The sequence below is a fragment of the Cynara cardunculus genome, assembly GCF_001531365.2.
Source record: "Cynara cardunculus var. scolymus isolate 2C chromosome LG 13, CcrdV1, whole genome shotgun sequence".
NCBI lineage: Eukaryota > Viridiplantae > Streptophyta > Magnoliopsida > Asterales > Asteraceae > Cynara > Cynara cardunculus.
In genome coordinates, this window is record NC_037540.1 from 16,193,085 (window position 1) to 16,216,149 (window position 23,065).

The 23,065-nt window shown below is 35.6% G+C and overlaps 2 protein-coding genes and 1 pseudogene across 3 annotated transcripts; 2 read left to right on the forward strand and 1 right to left on the reverse strand.

Annotated features, from left to right (window-relative positions):
* Positions 1 to 313: 313 nt before the first annotated feature.
* On the reverse strand, positions 314 to 1,815 carry LOC112524822 (probable WRKY transcription factor 27). The gene is made up of 3 exons (XM_025134771.1): positions 1,457 to 1,815; positions 1,266 to 1,379; positions 314 to 533 (listed from the first exon to the last, which is right to left on the reverse strand). The coding sequence occupies exons 1-3, from the start codon at positions 1,813 to 1,815 to the stop codon at positions 314 to 316; spliced, it is 693 nt and encodes a 230-aa protein (XP_024990539.1).
* Positions 1,816 to 4,703: 2,888 nt separating this feature from the next.
* LOC112524823 lies at positions 4,704 to 5,464 on the forward strand (annotated as a pseudogene).
* Positions 5,465 to 11,794: 6,330 nt separating this feature from the next.
* On the forward strand, positions 11,795 to 19,492 carry LOC112525126 (uncharacterized protein At3g49140-like). 2 transcript variants are annotated; one of them, XM_025135093.1, is made up of 11 exons: positions 11,795 to 11,973; positions 12,807 to 12,999; positions 14,005 to 14,107; positions 14,211 to 14,278; positions 15,306 to 15,455; positions 15,544 to 15,660; positions 15,869 to 16,201; positions 16,999 to 17,151; positions 17,752 to 17,847; positions 19,071 to 19,213; positions 19,437 to 19,492. In XM_025135093.1, exons 1-10 carry the CDS (start codon positions 11,870 to 11,872, stop codon positions 19,179 to 19,181), a joined length of 1,428 nt encoding a protein of 475 aa, XP_024990861.1. In that variant the 5' UTR covers positions 11,795 to 11,869; the 3' UTR covers positions 19,182 to 19,213; positions 19,437 to 19,492. The 2 variants fall into 2 exon arrangements, with proteins under 2 accessions (XP_024990861.1, XP_024990860.1); XM_025135092.1 differs by lacking the exon at positions 19,437 to 19,492 and having other exon boundaries at positions 19,071 to 19,357.
* Positions 19,493 to 23,065: the final 3,573 nt, after the last annotated feature.

Here is a 23,065-nt window from a genome sequence, read left to right on the forward strand (position 1 = left end):
ATCTATTGTCATGCTACTTGTTTTTTGTGAAACAAACAAATAAAGATAGACGACTGAATCTTGATCAAATTTAACAGTTAGAATGATTGTTATTACTGTATTTTATTTTTCCGTTAACACACCCTAACATCATCGAGTATACCTTTTGTACTTGTGTGATTCTATTGTTATTTGTAGACATTCGTTTTGCCGATATGATTCCTTATCCCCTCAAAGAATTCAAAACTAAAAAAAGCTGGCTATTCAACATTCCTTTTCCCCACAATATTCTCTATTAAGTAGTTCAACATGGAACAATCAGTATCAAATATTATTACAAACCACCATCACCACCACCAGCAGCATCAAGGTCAGGTGGTGGTGGTGTGAATTTATTACTTCTAGTGCTGCCGGCGAGAGGACTTCGATGGGTGGGTCGAGGGTGTATGTGTTCCCCCGAGTATGAAACAATGAAAACGGTGGGGTCCATGTGGCTCTGCTCCACTTGTTTCCTTGCCCCACAGGCTTTCGTTGTACTACACTTGTAATAATTTCTGATCACAAAACACAAACCTTTTACCAACATATTATTTTAAATCAACCTTTAATTTATGTGAACTTGTACCTTTATAAAATCCCATTTCATACATATTAACGTTAAAAGTTTTCTTTTCTTATTTTTACATTTTTAATGATCACATTTGACTCAAAAAAAGGTTCAAACAACAACACCCGTATAAATCATCTACCAATTATCATCCAGAGGGTTTGTAAATAGATATCGAGTTACATAAGATCGTATTCTTATAAGCAAAAAAGTGTAGTGATTTATAAAAACTACATCTAATAACTTCGATTTTTATCTTGATTTTCTATTAAATGGTATTTTGTTAGTTTTTTTCAATTTTTTTATATTATTGAAAATTATATGTAGGACCCACAAATGATAATTCAAATTAGTTTTGAAGTTTTATAATAGTTATTAAATTAATTAGTTATTAATATTTTAATAAAATAAAAATAAAAAAAGAGGGTTTTTTTATTAACCTGGATATCCAACCCGCTATGCGAGCCGACTAATCCAAGGGCGACACCCGCTTTGCAGGTAGCCTGGAGTCACTACATTTGAACCTCCGTAACCACAAGGAGATTTTTTTATTCCTCCTTGGATTCGAACTTAGGACCTCCAGACACTTTTGATCTTTGGAGTCGAAGCTCAAACCAATCAAACATAACTCTTGTGGTTAACAAAACTCATGATTAACTCAGAGGGTTTTATAAATTACCTAGGAAAAGGAGAGCCTTTGATGGGTTTCTGACCATACTTCCTCCATGCCCATGTATCATTACATAATTCTTCTTGTGTCAATTCAACCACCATCTTCTTCTGCTGGTTTTTCCTTCAATTTTAATATATTAAAAATGACTATTAATTATTTCATTAATTACTTGATTAATTATATGTGGAAATATATACCTTTTTTTACTGGGACTCTCATTGGAAAGTGAATGATCAGAAGCATCAAACGAAACCGACGGTTGTTCTTGTTCATCAAAGAATCCTCCGGTGGTGGTGGTGGTGGTGGTGATGGTGGTGGTTGTGGTGGTCGGCAGCCGCTGAGAACAACCTTCTTTGTACACTTCCTCTAATCCCTCCGATGGGTTATCGCCGGAATTCGAGTATGAATATGGGTTGATCATGTCTGCTACAGTTTCCATGTTATAATCGTATCCATCCTCGTAGTCATCAACGGTAACGTTACCGGAGGTGGCAGCGTCGGTGGAATTGGTGGTGCAGCTTCTAACCACCGCATACAAATCCCATTCGTCATCCATTGGATCAACGGAGGAGGACCCGCCGGAAAATGGTTGACTTTTTGGAGAGAAATAGTGGGGCTTTGACTTTATGCTTAATATACCGAAAGTAAAAGGTGAAGAAGTGGTGTTATATAGGAATTGGAAATGCAAGTTGTGTTCCTTTTTGACTTTTGTTCCAAATGTCAACGGAGCCTCCCCCCTCTTGATTTGCTTTGACCAAAAGGCTTGATTCATTGTAATTTAGACACATGGTTTAGCATTGTGAATAGCAAAGTGGCATCCATTTCATTTTCTTTATTAACTTGAATATCCAACCCGCTACACGAACCGACTAATCTCAGAACGACCACCTGCTTTGTAGATAGCTCGGAATAGAGATGGCCAAAAATCGGTCCCGGGCCGGGCCTTAACCGGTTACGGCCGAGCCTAATCGTGACAAAAACCGGCTATAACCGGTCCCTCTATAACCGGTCCTGGTTCTGGTCCCGGTCCCGAAAATTACTATAACCGGTCAAGCTTTCATATAACCGGTTAAGGCCGGCCGGTCCCGGTTCCGGTCCCGGTCCCGACGAAAATTACTATAACCGGTCAAGCTTTCATATAACCGGTTAAGGCCGGCCGGTCCCGGTTCCGGTCCCATAACCGGTTACGGCCGGTCCTTTGAAAAAATATTTTTTTATTTTTTTTATTTTTTTGGTAATTAATAAATTAAAAATATGTTATTAATATTTTCGAAATATGTTATTTTTAATATGTTTTATTATAAATATGTTTTATTATAAATACGTTTTGTTATGTATTATATATATACGTTTAATTTTATAAATACGTTTTGTTATATACATAATACATTTAAGAATACATTTTAAAAATACGGTTTACTCAAATACACTTTAAAAGTACRTTTTATTATGATTAAAGTGGCATTGTTTTACAAAATGCTAATAAAATACATTTATCTATCAATCTTCATCGGTATCCCATGTCGRATTGACTTGAAGAGTTCCGGTCTCTTGAATTCTTCTAATAGCCTCATTGTCTTCAAGGTCATCGATGTCGAGCATTGAGAGCGTTTTTTGCGTTTTTGAAGATGAGAATTGTTGGTAACTAACTAAGGAACTTCCATCTCTATTTATACATGTTTTGGTAGCTAAGAAGATGAAAAAAACGGTCATAACGGTAACTAACGGTAACTAACGGCTAGTTTGACTTTCTAACGGTAACTTTGACTTTCTAACGGTAACTTTGACTTTTTCGTTGACCGGGCCGGGCCCATAACCGGTTGCGTAACCGGTTCCGGTCCAAAAAATCGTAAATTACCCTAACCGGTTCGTAACCACCGGTTATGGCCGGTCCCGGTCGGTTACGGTTATGCGTCGGGCTCGGTTCCGGGCCTCCGTCGGTTACGGGCCGGGCCGGTTACAAATGGCCATCTCTAGCTCGGAGTCACCGCATTTGAACCTCCGTAGCCACAAGGGGATTTTTATTCCTCCTTGAATTTGAACCTGAGACCTCCTGATACTTTTGACCTTTGAAGCTAAGCTCAAACCAATTAGACACCACTCTTGTGTTTATATCTATTTCAATTTTTAGTTGCTTACAATGAAATTAGGGTGTTGAATAGTTAAGGGGGACCCCATGATGCAAAATCATTCAGAGGATTTTTAGAACCATTAAAAAACAGATTTTTCTTTTGTCAAACAAAATTCACTTTTTAACAATTCAGAGACCACTTCCTAATAGAACTATTAAAAGGAAAACAAATAATACAGGATTTATTTAATTTAATTTGGGAGGAAATCTAATAGCCAAATATCGTGAAAAAAAGAGTGGGGGTGGGGTCCACGTGCCAAAAGAATGAACATTTGCATTGGTCTTGAAATTTCCATTTTCTAAATGTGAATGGCCCAAAAAGATCCTTTGTCTGGTTAGGCCCACATTGTGAGGCTACCCTAACTTGAAAGGGAACTTCTAGAAAAGCATATACCATTAAGTTTATGTAGATAATTATACGAGTAAATTACACCCTTGATCTTCATCTATGTGCTTTCTTCATAATCCATATGTCATCCCTCTTTTAAAAATATGATATTCAACACCTTTTCGGTTCACATTTCGTTATAAGGTGAATTCCTGTTGTTAATGAAATTAACTCTCATCTGTTAATTAAGGGCAATTTGGTCTTTTTACCCTTCTTTTATTTTTTTCTATGATAATAATATATTATATATTATTTTAAAGATTATATATCTATATAATGGCTAAAGACCCCACATCGATGTCCTTTCCTCCCCTCTTCGTTGTCGACGTCCCACCCTATCTCTAGCTAATGTTTCCCCTACCATCTCTCCCTCCCCGCAACAACGACCTCGACTCTATGGCTCCCTTCCCTTTATTGACCAACTTCGTTCCTCCTCGATGGAACCTTCCCCTCAGCAAACAGAAGTAAACCCCTGAACTCCACCATCTCATACAACGACCTCCTCCATCAATCTCCAACGCACAACCCTTTCTCACACCTACAACCCAAACCGAACCTCTCTCCCTCTTCCATCAATCTTCAACCTTAAGGGGTTGTTTGGTTTGCATGAATGAAATGGAATTTGAGGGATTTGGATTTGGAATCCATTCCAACCTAGTGTTTGGTTTGCAAGATTGTTAGGACTTGAAATCCAATGATTCTTTTGAAATCTCATGATTGATGGATCTGGAAATCCTTTGGAAGAGGTTGGTATTTCAAATCCAAATCCAAATCCAAATCCTGTGGGATTTCAAAAAGTTGCTTCCTGCCTAATTGTCGCATCGCTTCCTTCCCTCTGGCTTTGAACAAAAACGAAGTCCATGCTCCCCTCCCCGTTGGTGCTTTCCTCCTCCATAACTCCACCATCGCCCGCCTCTACTACACCATGGCCACCATCGCCAAAACCATCACTCCATCAAACACCCATCTCGGATGGATTAACACTGGCATCATGGGCCAATCTATGTGCTCTCACCTAATCAAAGCTGACTACACTCTCACCGTCTTCACTTGTACCCAATTCAAAGCACAATCCCTTTTCGAAGTGAATTGGGATTCTTCTCACCACGCCATCGATTCCCAATCAGACGTCGTTTTCTCTATCGTCGGTTACCCCTCTGACGTCTACCATGTCCTCCTCCACCCAACCTTTGATGTTTAACGCGTTAAATATCCCGCCTGGGAATGCGTTTGCAAGAATGAAACTCAAAGAACCTCTCTGGTATCTCACCTAACGGAATCCTCGTCAACATAACCATTCCAAACCTTCATTAGCTGTCGAAATCGCCAATTCCGCCGCTGGGAAAGCATGTTTTTCAATTGACGCTCCAGTTTCCAGCAGAGATCGTGGTGCTCGTGATGCCGCACTGTAATTTTCGTCGGCGGCGACGATGACGAATCTACCGTGAAACAACTGAATCACCCTTTTGGGGAAAATTAACTACATGGTGGTCCAGCTAAAGGGCAATTCGCAAAATTAGCGAATCAAATCACGGTTGCTTCAACAATGGTGGATTAATCGAGGGTGTGATCTATGCAAACAAAATTAGGTTGGATTTATCTCTTTATTTGGATGCAATTTCAATGGAAGTAGTTGGGTCAAAATCCATAGATTTGTACAGTCACCAGATCTTGAAAAGGGTCTAATAAAGTTTGTGTGTTTCTTTATTTAACAAACAAAATAATAACAATTTTTTTAATCCCAATCTAAATCCTACAAACCAAACATAATTTATAAATGATTGGATTTCAAATCCATTCCAAAATCCTACAAACCAAACACAACAAAGGATTCTAAATCAAATCCAATCCAAATCTCTCCATAAAATCCAAATCTCTAAAAAACAATCATGCAAACCAAACACACCCTAAATGTTTTGAATCTAGTAATTGACGAGGTTTCTCAAATCTGGACCAGATTTGAAGTTCTTTTCAAATCTCCAACCCTTCCTCCAGTGACCGTAACTCAAGTTTTTGAAAATCTAAACCAGTTTTTCAAGAATTCTTTCATGAGGTTTTGTTCATTACTGTTTTTTTCTTATGATCACAAGCCTGCTACCTCGAAAGAAGGTAAAAATAAATATGGCCACCACCCTTTATATTGTGTTCTTTCTAGGCTCTCGAATGCACACATTCAGGCACAAGAACTCATAGTTCGCACATAATGGAGGTTTACTTAACAGAGCTAGTACAAGGAACCCATCTTATTTTGAAAGAGTAACCGCATCCAGATTATGAGCAAACCATATAGACCCACAATGAAATTTACTTGATCATAAACTAGTTTATTTACTAATTTTATAATAGAAAAAAATTATTGGATAAAACAAAAATTAGTTTATAAAATAATCTATGCACATGATGGAAATGAAATGTGATTGATTTACCAAACCAAAGTCCCTAAACAAAGGAGGATATGTCATGGTTATTATTATAAATACAAAATTAATTCCATAATTAAAATAAAAATAAAAATAAAAATAAAAAAAGCATTTTTGATAAAGCATTTGGTGATATTGTGTTTGGGGTGAAATTGTGTCTTCCACTTCCCCAATATTTGTGTTGACAAAAGGAAGACAACCCCCCTACCACTTCAACACTTACACTTGGTATGGACCAAATCTTTCCCACTCTAAATGAAACAGTGATGCCTACTCATATCAAATCTACCACCATTCACATGTGCATCTATCACTTGTACCTTGCCTCATCATTCATTCACATGTGCATCCATCACTTGTACCTTGCCTCATCATTCATTATTATATTGAGAATAATGAAAAGGGGTTGGATGTGATCCTTGTGAATAAGTCAATCAAATTCATCCCTAAAACACCCAATATTCAACTCTTTTATGTTTTTATTTAGTTTCTTGTTCGATAAAATACTCGTTTTCTATCAACACTCATTGACTTTCAATCGCACTATACGGTTTGGTTCGCGGGTTTGATTTGCACGATCACAGTTCAAACCATTACCACATATTTTTTTTTTTTGATTAATTTATCTATCCAACTTTTTACGCCCCGCACATAGTTTCACGACTCACGTGTTCAATTCACTCTTCAAATATATATGAAGTTTGTGGATCTTGAATAGATTTTTGGGACTTACGATTTTGATGAAAGTTGGAGGGCGGGTGTTGGTTTTGGAGCATATTTTGTTTTAAAAGTTGATTAAACTTTGGTGTGCATCTGGATTTTATTACGTTATGTGTACTGAAACTTCATATTGTATGTACTATCAAACATTGAACTTGTTTTTTTGAATTTTCCATTATAACTATATTGTGTAGTTGAATGCATATTTCTATAAGCGTTAAGTACAAACTGCACCACACTGCACCCGTATTTTAGTTTTGTTTTTGTAGTTTGAGAAAAAGCTCAGACTCTATATATAGTTTGGTTTGTGGTTTTGACTCTAAAACACAGTGCAACGAATCATAAACACCCATAACACATATACCAAAACGTACCCAAAGCATATGGCATTGAACAAGAATTTTTATTCATTACTTCCCTTTCCATCTAACTTTGTTTAAATGGTTGCATGTTGTAAAAATAACTTGAGAGTTGTGAGTTTGTCTTAGAGATGTACAAAAGAAGCTCAACCATAAAGGGTTGGCCTAGTAAGCCCAAGTCTGGGATTGACGACCAGACCAACATTTTTTCAAAGTTCAGTAAAGTCTAGTCCGAAAATAACCTGTTTGAAAAAGCCCCAAAAAACCTGTGTGAAAAAGACTGATCAGATCTCTTTCAAACGAAAAGCCCCTGCTTTTTATTTGCTTACGAAAAAAAGGGGCTTGGAAGGCTAAGGGCCTAACTCAAGAGCCCTAAGCCTTGTACATTTCTAGTTTGTCTAGTTTACCTATTTGCTTGTTAGCAACTACTAGAAAATACTTTTTTTATAAAAAAAAAAAACAAGTATAGAATATCATAGAAGTTGATTATGGCCTACGAATCGCGTCATCAAAGGCATTTAATTTACTCAAAGATTTTGATTAAATTACGTGTCAAACAAACATCATATAAGCGAACAAATATCCGCCTTTCATTTTGCTCCTCTCCATAGTGAAGACTAGTTGCTGGGCTATAAATACCCTTGTTACTGTTTATGCTTCTACACTATTCCTACGACCAAAATTTAAGAAATACATTAGAGATCGAGAGCGATAATGCTGATCTCATGTTGAATCAGAAGGCAAAAACCAAGGGAGCATGATAATCATGCTAAATAGACTCGTTAGCTATATTATAAGTGAATTGAATATTTTCGCTTAAATCAGTAAAAGAACGACATTTATCTATAATTCATGTCAAGCATAACTCTAGTCTATTCTTTTCTCGATTGTCAAAATGATTAAACTCGACCTAGACATTGGAGGCAATATTGTTGACCTGCCTCCAATGTTCGGCATAGAGAGAAAACGTTATTTCTTTAGATATATAAATAAGTGCACGGGATATGCTCGATTTGGGTTTGTTGCAGTACTGTAAATCATGAGTTTCAAGGTTTATTGAGTTGCTTCACTTGTGGAGGCTATAAGAAAAGGTACACCACCAAGGTGAATCAACGTGAGGGGCCATGCTTTTGTGCCAAGTTATGGAGATGGTTATTGGGTATTGAGTTTGGATTCAAGGTCAGAAAGAAAGTTGGATTAACTTGGGTTATCGTCTATTGTTTAGCGATCATGTGTTTCAATCCCTCATATAATGTATTATTTTTATTCTTTGTCTATGTCGATATAACACAATTTTATGTGGTTTTGAGAAAATGATAATGATATTATTTTTGAATAAAATATAAAAGTGAAGATATATCGAAATTTGAAAAAAATTATATCGATATTAGTATCAAATTAACTATTTAAAAAGTTTCTTTTTTTTTTGTAATTTCTTTAATTCAATTTTCTTATTGTAATTTAATTTAAGTTTAACAATGAAGTAATTTATTTTTGGTTTAATAATATAATTTTTTATAAATAAAATAATTAAGTGTGATATTATAACTCAATGATAATATTTTAAATTTTTTATATTTAAAATGAAATGTTTATCTGGAGTTAGTTACATGAATTCATACATAAATGTAACATTGGTTACGCTAATTCTTAATAAAAAGAAACTATTTATCCAAAAGATTTTCCATAAAACAATCTCCAAGCAATTACGTGATATATGTTATAGATTTCCACCAAAAATAAAATAACGAAGTCTGTCTGCAACCGACAATTTCGGTACTATAAGTCAGTCCAAAAATACAAATATATCTACCCAAAAGTATTATATACATAGATACAACTCAAAACGATATATGCACAACAAGTACCAAAAAGATATCCAGGATCTGGAATCCTACAAGCAGATCTAAACTGCTTTATCTTTCCCTTGGACACCTACCGACCTTCCTGAAAAGAAATTTTATTCTAAAAAAATAAGCGACAAGGCTTAGCGAGATTATACCAAAGCTTATAATTATATATTTTATATACAACAAATACAAATATTAGACGAAACAAAACAGAAAGAATCACTTATTTGTGAATTAGACTGTTAACTCAAAAAAAAATCTGCCAGAATTTCGCCCAGAGCGCAGTACAACCAGAGGCTCTGGTCGTCCAGAGGGTCTCTGGTCCCGAAGGACTTGGAGTCCAGAGCTCTGGTCTATACAACCAGAGGCTCTGGTCGTCCAGAGGGCCTCTGGTCCCGAAGGACTTGGAGTCCAGAGCTCTGGTCTATACAACCAGAGACTCTGGTCGTCCAGAGGGCCTCTGGTCCCGAAGGACTTGGTGTCCAGAGCTCTGGTCTATACAACCAGAGGCTCTGGTCGTCCAGAGGGCCTCTAGTCCTGAAGGACTTGGTGTCCAGAGCTCTGGTCTATACAACCAGAGGCTCTGGTCGTCCAGAGGGCCTCTGGTCCCGAAAGACTTCCATACTTGGCCATTTAATCACAGCAGAAAACTTTGGATCTTTCATCCTTAACATACAGTGTTTAATAAGACTTTTAGGATAATTAAGATCAATTACAGCACCAAAAACATATCAAATACCAAAGACATCACTACCAAAATAGAGTATACATGTGCACCACACCTCTCTTCATCTATAGGGCACATGCAAAGTATTCACACCCGGCTCCCTACTAATCGGGATACGTGAATACAACAATCGGTATGCCACACCCAACCTCCCTCTCCTTGGGATACGTGGACATACACCATGCTACGACATATCACATGAAGTAATACCCGTAGATCATGGTTTATCAAAAGGCCAAATAAACAGTCTCGGATTCGGACTCAACCACAATGTAAAAGGATTAAGAAATACCAAAACAAAGTTAGGGAAAACTCACCTTACAATATAACGCATGCAAAATCAGCAACTTTTCAGTAAGAATTCATATACATATACTATATATAAGTATAAGTTCGGTATAAACTCGCAGTGCTTAATATAAACAACCGAACGCGGTAACATCCAATTCCAACTAACAATAGCATTAAACCTTCAGATGCTCTAAATAGCCTTAAAACAGCCCCTGGAGTAAACATTTCAAGTATCAATAACCAACTATATCCCAACCTCATGTTATACACTTTAGATCTTGATTATCCTATTTACACTTTCTTGTACACCCCTCTGTTCAACCCCTGTTTTACCACACTTAGACTCAGATTTAGCCATTGACCTAATTACTAAATAAAGTATCATCTTAAAGCTTTCTAATGAAACTAACCTCACATTTTTAAGATTTTTCTGTGATTTGTTATGAATTTTTAACACAATAGCATCAAAGCTGTCAAAATCCAACTTTATAACTCACTGCATGTTGCAGATTTTACCCAATTTAGCTTCAAATTCACACATTAATCAATATTATCTTTTATAATCTTCCAAATGCAGAACCTAGCCTCTAAATTAACATTTCTACTTGTAATTAGAAGCATACCTTTGATAATTAACACATAATCCTCAAGAATTTAACATTGATCATCAAGGATTGAAAGATTAATCTTAAGTGTGTGTAAATTGCACCTTGAGTGTGAGAGTTCTAGAGGTGAGAAAATATGACTGATTTAGAGAGCTAGGCACGGTTTTGACCTGTTTTGGTCAACATTCCACCTAGTTTGCCATAGTTGACGGATTTAGTCCCTCATACGTAACTTGGTCGTTTCAACTCCGCTTCGCACAAAACTTTCCAGATCTCCTAATTGATATATAAGAAGCTTAAATATAAAATTTCAGCCTCTAACTCGATCCAGAAGTCCATATTCCAATCTAACTTAAGTAAGTACTAATCTCTAAAATACTATACTAACTTAGTTAATCATGCTTAGCAACTTAAATGGACTTTTAAAAAGTTGGATGTTACAAATGCCTGCCCCTTTTTAAGATTTCGTCCTCGAAATCATGATTTGAATAACAATGAAGGGTACTTAGTCATCATCTCATCTTTGTGTTCCCATTTCCAATTTGACCCGTGATGATGTTTCCACTTCACTAATACCAAATCTACCTCTCAATTGCGCAATTTCACTGTCCGCTATTTCAAGATACTTTCGGGCTCTTCGGCATATCGAAGTTTTTCATTTATCTTAACTTCCGACAATGGTACTACTTCCTCATGTTTGCCCAAACATTTTCGTAGATAGCCGACATAGAAAACATCATATATACCCGTAGTTAACTCACTAATTATCTTAATTATATTTTAGAATTTTTATATTTAAAATAAGATATTTATTCTGTAGTTGATTATATTTATCCGTAGTTAATTACACGAATTCAAACATAAAGATTTAATAAATTGTAGTTACATACAATTTACTTGTAACTTTAAATTTTAAGCAATATGAATTAATAAGCAGTACTTTATGCATAAAAATTCATTTTTAAAAATATTTGTCAAATACTTTACATTAATTTTTGAGTTGATTTATAATTTTAATATTTTTTTTTATTGATGTTCGAGAAAACCCTTTTTAATCGGATAAAGTTTAAACTGAACCATACGAAAGGACTCGCTCGTCGACGACGACGACGACCAGATATGCTGGTAATTGAACCGGCGACCGCCGTCCGTATCCCCACCGGCGGCTTTCCACGGGACTGTCGTTTTCATTCTCACGCAAGCAACTTCTTCTCCATTCCCTTGTACTATTCACCTACCTACGTATTTGTTGTTGTTTTTTTACTTAAACAAGTCATAAGCATTTATAACTACATGGAAATCTTCAGCAACTACAGCGTTTCCTTGGAATGTAAAGCGTAGTAGTTGCAAATATTCAGATTTTGTAGGTATAATGTTTCTTTGAGATTAGTCTTGCTATAATGTGTGCAACTGTTAGCAAATGATGAGTTATTTCTTGGTATTTCTGTACCTATTTTTAGTTTTTAGCTGATAGTAGAAGATAATGTTCTAAAAAACGTTGAGCTAGGTTTTACTTTATAGTTCTTGATCATTCTACCGGAGATTAACCGGATGTTCATTTTATATAAGTATTATCATTAGACAATGTATGCTTATGAGAATTTAAGAATAGATAGTTGATGCAATTACTTTTGCAAAATGTCAGTTTTATTTTCTTTTGAATCGGTCACTTGAAGGAATGACAGAATCCTTGAATAGCAATCAAGCTAACACTTTGTTGGTGGCAAACTGGCAATTACCTGGAAAGGGTTGGAAAGATAATATCCAAATTGAGAGAAGTGATTGACGAACAGAGGTTGAGAAAGATCAATTAATATTTATTTTTGGAAACACCCGATTCAACAGTTAGTTGCAAATTGAAGATGCTAAAAAGGATAGTAAACACTATAATGGTGTGTGAATTGGTGTTGGGTTGGAGATGCTCTTACCACCTATGTGGACACTTAACCGGTAATAAGTAGGGAATTAGGGATTGTTAAGACAATCTTTATGGAGGAAAGCTTGAGGATTTGGAGATGGTTTGTTGAAAGTTGCTTTTTATGTTGATTGATTGTAGGAACAAGTTCTCTAGAAGGAATAATTTGATAAAGAGCAGGATTAGGGCTTCTCTTGGAGAGCTTTCTGGTCCTGTAAAACAGGTGAAACCTCAGCTATATCATCCCTCTGAGGACATTTCAGATTGTGAAGAATTGGATGAGAATGGATACGCCATACTTAGACCTGCAGAAGCTAGTAGGACTATTATTGAGGTAATTTTCACACAATCTCTTTTTGTTGTAAAACTGTTTGATGCTAGTCATAATAGTAAAGCAGCTTAATTTGACAGTTGTATATGTGTTGTTCAGTAAGAGAGGTATTTTTGTCAAAATTTTGCCTGCTATGATCCATTTCAGAACCCAATCATATAAAGTCATGCACACGGTCATATAAAGAATGAGCATCTTTGCTAAAATACATGCCTCAATGGAGGTTGTTATGATTAAAAGCAATTACAAAATTGTCGATGGCATCTCTGTTATGATGCTCCATTTTTTGTGTTTGTCATCTGGCTTACCTCCACCATGATACTCTCCCCATCTGAAATCGAGTGGGTCTTTTGACTTCTAGTTTTGTCCCAAAGTGAAGGAGCCAAATGCACTATTTGGACTTTTGAAACAACATTTGCATCCTACTTGATGTAGTTTTTTATTTTTCTTGTTGGTTTAATAGAAACTCCTTCGAAGTAATATGTTTTTCCTTGAACAAATTTTTCTCATATTCATCATTACTTGCTAATGAAGGGAGGGTCTTTCAAGATGTGTTCTATCTAATCAAATTTCATACATGATTCGAGCTTACAGTATTTCATTTATATATGTAATTGTTAGAGATCGTTACTGGAATAACAACCCTTGTATCATGTAGAGGATATAATTTGATAATGACTTGGTAATTTGCACCTTAATATTTCATTAAGTTTTGCCAGCAAGCAGATACCCTTATTAATGCGTGAGAGAGAGAGAAGGAATGGATGGATTTTTCCCCTACTGTTAGAAGCAACTCTGAAGGTTGCTATTTCTTTAGAGTCAACCTAGATAATTCTTAAGTTATCTTGTATTTTCTGGTTTATAACTCAAACTACTTTTGCCTTGAGGAATTTGTTTGACAGCTAAACCAATCCACTTCCCACTAGATCATTTGTTGTGCCCCTTGAAAACATTTCCAGATCCAGCCTGTTGCTTTATCATAGATGGGAATTGATATGCTATTTTCAGGCAAACAGCCAAGCGTTGCTTATGTTCTCAGGTCTGGTCAGTGACGGAGTCTATGAGAATATTTTCTTGCCTGATTTGCCTTATGTCAAGGGTGAACATGGAAGTAAGTTCCCTAGTCCATCTTTCTATTTGGTATCTTTTGTAGTTTTGTTTTGATAAAAGTTCTTTCATTGGTCTCAATTATGCCCTGGTCTGCTGCCATTCAGGTATATATTTCCAAGTGAAAAATGATGAAGACATTCTGCAAACTCTTGCTTCTGGGGATAACCTTGTGGTAAGGAACATGGTCTGTGGCATATCATCTTATTGTGGAAGTCTGTTTCCCTTTTGCCAGATAACATCGTACTTTGTCGGAAAATAACGCAAATATATCTTAGGTACTTCTATTGGGTCTATTTTTGTATTCTATTTCAAATAAATGCATGCTTTTCTACTACCCTCCTTCATGCTTTATGTAGACAAACTATTGTAAGGCTAATGGTAATAGTTCAACAGCTGACATTATCAAAGAAAGATATACGTCATGATCATAGATTCTTAGGGCCCATTTGGTTTGCTGGATTTGGAATTGTATTCCATTACAATCCCCTGTTTAGTTTAAAGGAAAGTCTGGAATTGAAATCCCAGGATTTCAATGAAATCCCACAAACATTGGATTTAGAAATCCCATGGGGGTAGTTGGTATTTCATGGGATTTCATAGGATTTGTTTGTAATAATGTTCTAAAATTCGTTAAAAGCATTCGTTTTGTAATAATCAATCAATAACAAGTAATGTAATTATTTTTATAATTATTTGCAATTTTTTTATAAATTATCTATAGAGAATGGAATTCAATTCCATTATAAATCCTACAAACCAAACACACCAAAGATTCCAAATCCTTCCAATTCCAAATTCTTCCATGAAATCCAAATTCCTCAAAACATTCTATCAAACCAAATGCCTCCTTAGTGTTTACCATTCACTTTTKTCTTTCGAGCAGCACTTCTATATTCCCAATCATTAGACATTGAGGAATTTTATATGTTTCTCATGGTAGTCTATAGCATGCTAACTCGGTCTTCTGCAACCAGTCATTTGTAGTTGGCATAGGGATAGTAGGAAGAAGTAAATGACTTGGTGCAGAAGGATTAACTTTTGAATTTGGCCCTTCTTTTCATTCAAACTTATTAAACACTCATCTGAATGCAGCAGTCTTTTGCAACCAGTCATTTGTAAATGACTTGGTGCAGAAAGATTAACTTTTGAACTTGGCCCTTCTTTTCATTCAAGCTTATTAACCACTCATCTGAATGCAGCAAGTCATAATAGGCTTAGATACCACAGAAATGGTCAGTGAGATGGAGTCATTAGGTCAATCAGAGGATGATTCTGGTTTTGAGGATGAAGATAGTGATGTTGACGATGACGATCAAGATGAGGATGATGAGAGTGACAACTATGGAAAGGTGATAACTTCATTGCCTTACTTTTGTTTTCTTTTAGTTGGATGATTTGTAGGTGCACATTTTTCTTCATCATGCTTGGATGTTGCAGGATTGGGTTTCAATTCTAGAAGATGATAAGGACTCTGATGGATCCCTTGGTGACTGGGCAAAGTTAGAGACCATGCGTTCTTACCATCCGATGGATTTTGCTAAACAGCTAGCAGAGGTAAGCATTTGTTACAGAGTGTTATGTATGTAAAGAGTTATATGGATTTATATGAGAAATAAAGGATTTGACCTCTTGCTAAGGTTATTTCGAGCAGTTACCTATTCATGCATTTTGCAATATTTTATTTTTCCTCCACTTACGCTTGGTCTATCTCAATCTAATAGTGGATTTACTTGCTTTTGGGTAAACCTTTTCTGTTTTTCAGTTTGTATCAGATGTTCCTGTTAATTACATGGACCAGCCTCCTGCTGGTCTTGCTATTCAAGGCCTTCTGAGACCTGCATTTGTTGAAGAGGATTCCATCATCAACGAGCATATGTTTGACTATCAGTCAAATGATGAAGAAGCAAATCAGATTGCTGAAAGTAAAGAAGAAGATGTAGGTGTTATTAATGGCCTTGGGCATGTAGTAGGTCCCTCTCAAGATGTTAAAATTTTGGAAGAAGAATCGCAGACGGATCAGAGCTTGGAAAGTGGGAATTCATATTATAAGCTAGAGGTTATCAAAATGCAATTGATTTCAGCACATGGAAATCAGGTAATTTGGGATATTGCCTGGTGATCAATATAGAGCAATTGGGTTCATCTTCTTTTGACTTGCAGCATATCTTTTTTTATCCGGGATGATATTTTAGAGGTTGTAATGCATCTGYATGCACCTTTACGATTGACAAAAACTTTTCACATGATGAAAACTACAGGAGCTACTCATATATCTCAAGATTTTAAGGTATATATAAGAATTAGTTATAGCTTGTTTTAGGAAATTGTTGACCTGATTTCTGATTTTCTATAATCATGATGTAATTGTATCCTCTGCCTTCTGCTTCCTTCATTGTCTGCAAAGAGTTTTTATTTATTTATTTATAAATAAATCACATCTTTTTGTCACATACTTAAGTGTTACAGCACCCATGAACCTATGTTTTATATTATATGTGGGCATCCATTTACTACACACGAGTGGATCTCATATTCAGGCATCTGAGATGTTTTATGGTGATCGTGTGATGATACCCTTCTTAAGTTTTAAAATAGCAAGATGACCTAAAGATGTTCTGTATAAGTATCCACTTATGGTAGATAGTTCTTAAAGTAAATGCTTTATCCTTCCCCCATTGAGAAAGTTACTTGTGCATACTCATCCTTAATATCATGTGAACATTGAATGGTGGCCCTTCATTGTAAGTGTACTCAAAATGTTTGTATTATGGCCAAATTGTCTAATTTAGATATATTTATGGATTTACGTCTGCTTGAAGGTTGAGGCCTGTTGGTGGTCAAATTTAGTAAATAACATGGCATATTTTGTATAATTTGGTAAATTTTCTACAGGCTGCCGTTGAAGTGGAAGATTTTAGCAGGTCCCAACCTGATGCTATTGCACATTCAGCTGCCAAAATCTTATCTTGGGTAAAATCTGGTGGAGACAAGACAACACAAGCTCTTAAATCATTGTGTTGGAGATGCAAGGGCATTCAAGTGGAGGTAATGCTTACTCATTCTCTTGTGTTGTCTTTGAACATTGTACAAATTTCTTGATATTTTTAAATGAAAACCATTCTTTGCTCACATTTACATGAAATCTTCATATTAAAATTTGTGTTTATGCTCATATTACATGAAATATTCATATCTGAGGTCATTGTCCTATACGAGGATATGACCTTAGATAGGAGTAGTTGGAGATGGAGGATTGGGGTAGTAGACTAGATGTGGGGACTTGTAGCTAGCGTGGTTGGGCAGAAGGGAGTTGGAGAGGTTGGCGGTAGAAGGTTGGCAATTTAGGCTAGGGATGTGTTTTTGCGTAACTTGTCTTGCGCTGTGTGCATGTTTGCTTTACCTTACATTCTTATTTTATCACTATATGCTCACACATTTGCACAAGTCGGGGGTTTTCACGGAAACGGTTGCTCTACTCTATTAGGTGGAGGCCATGTCTATGTACATCTTACCCCCACCCTACCTTTGAGTGGGATTTGGTTTGGTTTCTAAATATTAAGATTTGGTGGTTTTGTCCTGATTTTAATATTCTTTTGTACATGTGGGGACAATCAGTAATGCAATATTTGTTACTATTAATGACAGGAGGTGGCTCTTATTGGCGTGGACAGCCTTGGATTTGATGTGAGAGTGTGTTCTGGTAGACAAGTTCAAACATTGCGGTTTGCATTTAAAAATCGGGTAATTACCAACTTCTCTTGAACAAAAGTTAGTATAGAAGTTACTTTATCCCAAATTTGCCAGGTGGATTAAAATTAAAACCATCATTAATTCACAAAGGATGTGAAAGCTATCATGCCAAACTTTCTAAGTATTCCAAAAAACCCCATCTCTCTGTTGACAAACCTCTCATATTGAACCACAAGGGTGATGCCTGATTGGTTTGAGCTCGACTCCAAAGGTCAAAAGTGCCTGGAGGTCCCAGGTTCAAATCCAAGGAGGAACAAAAATTCCTTTGTGGCCACGGAGGTTCAAATGCGGTGACTCCGGGCTACCTGCAAAGCAGGTGGTTGTCCTGGGATTAGTTGGCTCGCATAACGGGTTAGATATCTGGGTTAATAAAAAAAAACCCTCTCATGTTGATACAAGTCCCCCCTCCCACTAGTTGGTGCATCTAAAGGTCTAAACTTGAGATGACCTAACCATCATAAGCGACCCCACCTTATCTATGATATAACCAAACCAAACGAACTCAGTAAATCCCACATACAGGTAGGGTCTTGGGGATAGGATATCTTTCCTCTTCCCCAAGGGGTAAGGAGGTTGTATCCGTGAAGACCTCTGACTTGCAAAACAGAAGTTAAAAGAAACAAGAGAGCAGACTACGTGTGAGAGTGTGTGAAAACAAGCATCATGTACACTAAAAAATAAAGGAAACACAAAGCGCAATTCTGACAATGGCTAGTACAAGAAGAAAAACCAAGAATAGTATACAGTTAAGCGTCATACAAACTATACAAGTAATACAATATTAGACATGAAAAATAGAACAAAACTTTCCTAATCATACCATACTTGTGTGTTCGCCATTTATTTCTGCTACACTTGTGTGCTCTGTTTTTTTAGAACCAACATTCCACAATATAAATTATGTCAATGTCTTGCTATCATCATGTAAAGCGTACCCATAATCTGCCATGGAATTTCATGGATGAATTCAAGTCGTTAAAAAAATCTTTAAGTGCATGTTGACATGTTTTCCAGTACAAAAGATGGTTACATGGCCTTGGAGGCCTGGACTGTGTCCGGTCCTGATCAAAAGACCAGTTAATGCCTAACCTGGTTGCGGTTCAGCCGGAGTTTACATCCATATTCAAAATCCAACAATGGACATAAGCATCATCAGCCTTGTGATCCTGGTGAATTACAATTATACAACTACTAACTTCTTGGTGGGATTGCAGGCATCTTCGGAGTATAGTGTTGAGAGCCAGTTGAATTGCTTACTCTTCCCTATAGCCCCGGGCAAGCAGCAGAAGAAAGAAGTTGTTCACCAATCAGAACAACTCTCATGATATCATCAAACTTCTTTTTGGGCCACCTTTGTGTAAGTTAAACTATGGCTAACCCTTTGTGTTTCATCACTTTATGTAACATAGAAACAAGCCGAATTACTTGTTATAGCATAATCCATTGCCTTGTAGAGTTCTCAGTCTATGCAAGTTCCGTAATTTACATGTGGACGTGATGATGTAAAAAAGAGAACTATACAGTGCAATAGGTCACCATTTTAGGTGTCCTCTGGAAACTGATGATTTTTCTGGGTGTGGGATTTTCAAGGCCTATGCATTAGTCCAGGCATAGACACCCATGATCACCAAAAAAAGAAAAGAAAATGGAGCCGGAATGAACGAGTGCACCATGTGACGCTGTCACTGATGATGTAGTTCAGGAAAGGTTGGTACGTGCCTGAAGAAAAACCGAGTTAACAGATTTCTGTAATGAGGTTGGGAGTCATTCGGGATAATATCGTAGTTGTCTTGTATGGTTAATTAGAAGTTTGTAGATGGAGTTTTGTTTATCCAATACTCCTTAGGAATGCTAACTTTGGTACCATGAATATAATTGCATTACCTCAAACCCAACCATTATATATATATATATATATATATATATATATATGTATGTATATATATATGTATGTATGTATATATATGTATATATATATATGTATGTATATATATATATATATATATATGTATGTATGTATATATATATATATATATATAGGGTTGGGTTCACGTGAGACCAGCCTGTTTTCGTGAGACCCGTGAGACCACATTTTTACACGTAACCTTCACAGCAAAAACACTGTGAAGGTTTAAAAAAAGTCGAACCTTCACAGCAAAAACACTGTGAAGGTTTTAAAAAGTCACCTTAACAGCATTTTCCTGTGAAGTTTCAAGTGTAAAATGTTGGTCTCACGGGTCTCACGAAAACAGGCTGGTCTCACATGATCCCAAGTGTGTGTATATATATATATATATATATATATATATATATATATTCGGATAGGACCGTTCATCATAAATGAAATTAAACACAAATTAGTGATATAGTATTGAAAATAGTAAGCATAATGATCAAAAGATACCTTTATTGATTAAACAATCTTGAATACAATTGTTGTCGAGACAATTTGAGCATACATCAGGAGCAATGGTAAGATTAAAATCTAAAGATTTGGAACATTGAGAATTTGAGAGAGGGTTTTTTTGACATAACATACTAAAATTTCTAACACTAAGATTTTATGAGAGGAAAMGAGTATTTTCTGAGAAAGGAATCGATGATCTTGTTGTAGAGTTTTGATCGTCTTTTATAGTTGAAGTTTGGAATTGAATGACTGACACCTTCCAGTTATCTTCCAAAATTTTGAGCTTGAAACCGGCACCTTGCCTTGATGTTGAATAATTGGAATTTGTCTGACAAATTGAATCAATCATCCTATTTTGTCGTTGTCTTAATGGATCCAACATATCGAATCTGCTTTTGATCATAATGTCTTGACCATAACGTCTATTCTTCATACTTTGCATAAAGCATGACCATAACGTCTATTCTTCATAAAGCAACAACATCTTTTATAATGACAAAGAGCATTATTATCAYCTTGAGCATTATTATCACCTTGAAATTCAGCTGACCGCATCATAAATCTGTATATTTTTGATAAGATAAAAGATTTGAACAAGATGTTATCGGAAATACCAAAGGGCGTATTTCGCGTGTTTTGATAAGATATATTTTGAATAGATACAAAGAATTGCTTGCAAAAGCAATACCCAAACACACTCAACACCTGAAAGATTAAAAATAATCCTCATAAGGGTCTTGACTATCTTGAAATAAATTTTGAGAAGCTGGGACTTGAGACGTAGAACTAGCGGGAAAGCTGCTTGATGGAGAGCTCCGACGTCTAAGTTCTTGAAGAAGTCGCTTGAGTTCTTCTTTTGATTCAGTGGCTAAAATTTGATCAATTTCTTCGTCTTCTTTCTTCTGATTTGAAGTAGATGAGATTGAGGCTGGAACTCCAAAAGTAATTGAATAATAGTCTGAAACTCCTTGAACAGTCATTTTTTGCATTTAATCAGTTGGAAGCTTTTCCCACTATTTTACTCTAGAAATCCTTTGTAGTAATGGAGGGGAAAAACCGGTTGCATCAATAACTTTGAAGGTCCATGATAAAATCCATGGTACTTTGAATATTACCGTAAATTGAAGAAGAAACTCAAATTCGGTAATTTCTTGAACAAAGATTTCTTGAAATTTTTTGAATCATTCCATTACTCTTGGAGGAAGGGTTTGAGGAATATTTCCCAAAAATTTGAACCATCTAACAAACCATCTTGGATAAGTGCAATCAAAATTTTTGTCAAAGTATAAAAACCATGAGTGCGTATAACTTCTTAGATACAAGAAATTGTACCATGCGTCTTGATAATCATAATAGTTGTAGGATGGGTACTGGCTAAAATTCTGTAAAGGCTTGCTGTAATAAAGTTGAGATCCCCAATCTTGAGTAGAGAGAACATGAATTGCTTGGACGTGCAACCGGACCAGTCCATAAGAAAGCTGATAGCCCAAAAATTATTAGAAAAATCTTGTTTTCTTAGAAGAACGATATTCAAATCTTAGTACAAGTGAATTCATATAAATAGAATAATGGATTTATTTTCTATGAAACATACTTCTGGTGAAGAAATCTATGAAGAACAAGATCTTCATTTAAATTCATCCGAAATTCAAATTAGTGATATAGAACAAAGTTTATCAGACTGAACAATTCCAAAACAAAATGTTAAAACCATTTATAAAATAGGTCATTTCGATTTTCTTCAAAGTTATTCTATTAAAACAACTGAACAAACTTTATCAATCAATAAAGATTATGAAAATCTTCATCTATTATCAAAAACTGCTATAATTCAACATAGGAAAAAAATATAAATATTTACATGTTGGATTAGTTCAAGTAGCAATTAAGCCACTCTTTAGATTAGGCATAGATGCTCCTGTCTTGTTAATCATAAGAGATGCTAGGCATACAAATTTCAAAAATTCAATATTAGCAATAGCTGAAACTAATATATCTAATGGTCCAATTTACTTTAATTGTTATCCCAATTTCTCGGTAGGATTATTTGATCCAAATATTCTAGATACTTTAGTTTTAACAATCAAGACAAAAAATTTAGAATTTTCTGAAAGCACTCAGGCTGCTGCAGCCATATATCGAGTATGCTATAAAACTATGTCTACAACAATTGAACCAAAAACTAAATTAGCGAGTCCAAGAAATGAAACTATAATATTTGAATCAAATCCCCTACACACTAAAGTTCAAATTCCAAAGCGTCTAAAATGGAATGAAATTACTCAATCTTGCAACTGGAATCTTTAAAATATACATCCACCTAAACAATTAGATAATTCTAATCAACAATCAAGAATTATAGAACATGATGATGGTTCAATAGATATAAATTTTGAATCTTTTCCATTTGYTCCTTCTAGGTTTTCTACAGGGTCAACCAGTAATGTTGATATGAAAACACCTCTAATCCCAAAATCTAAATCTTTAAGATATGTAGATTTAAATACAAATATTCCAAAACCTATCTATCAAGAAAATGATTCGGGAGAATATAGTCCTACCAGATCAGACGTTATATCTGAATTAAATAATTTCAAAGATCAATTATGAGTAACAAAATTCAAGTTAAAGTCAATTCAAATAGATTCTTCAAATGAATGATTAATCAAAATTGGAAATATATAGAAGAAAGGTATAACGAAATAAACAATTTCGAATCCCGTCTAAAACACCTTCAATCTAGATTAAATCAAATATATTATGATCTTTATTTAATACCTACCACTCCTATACCAACCACTC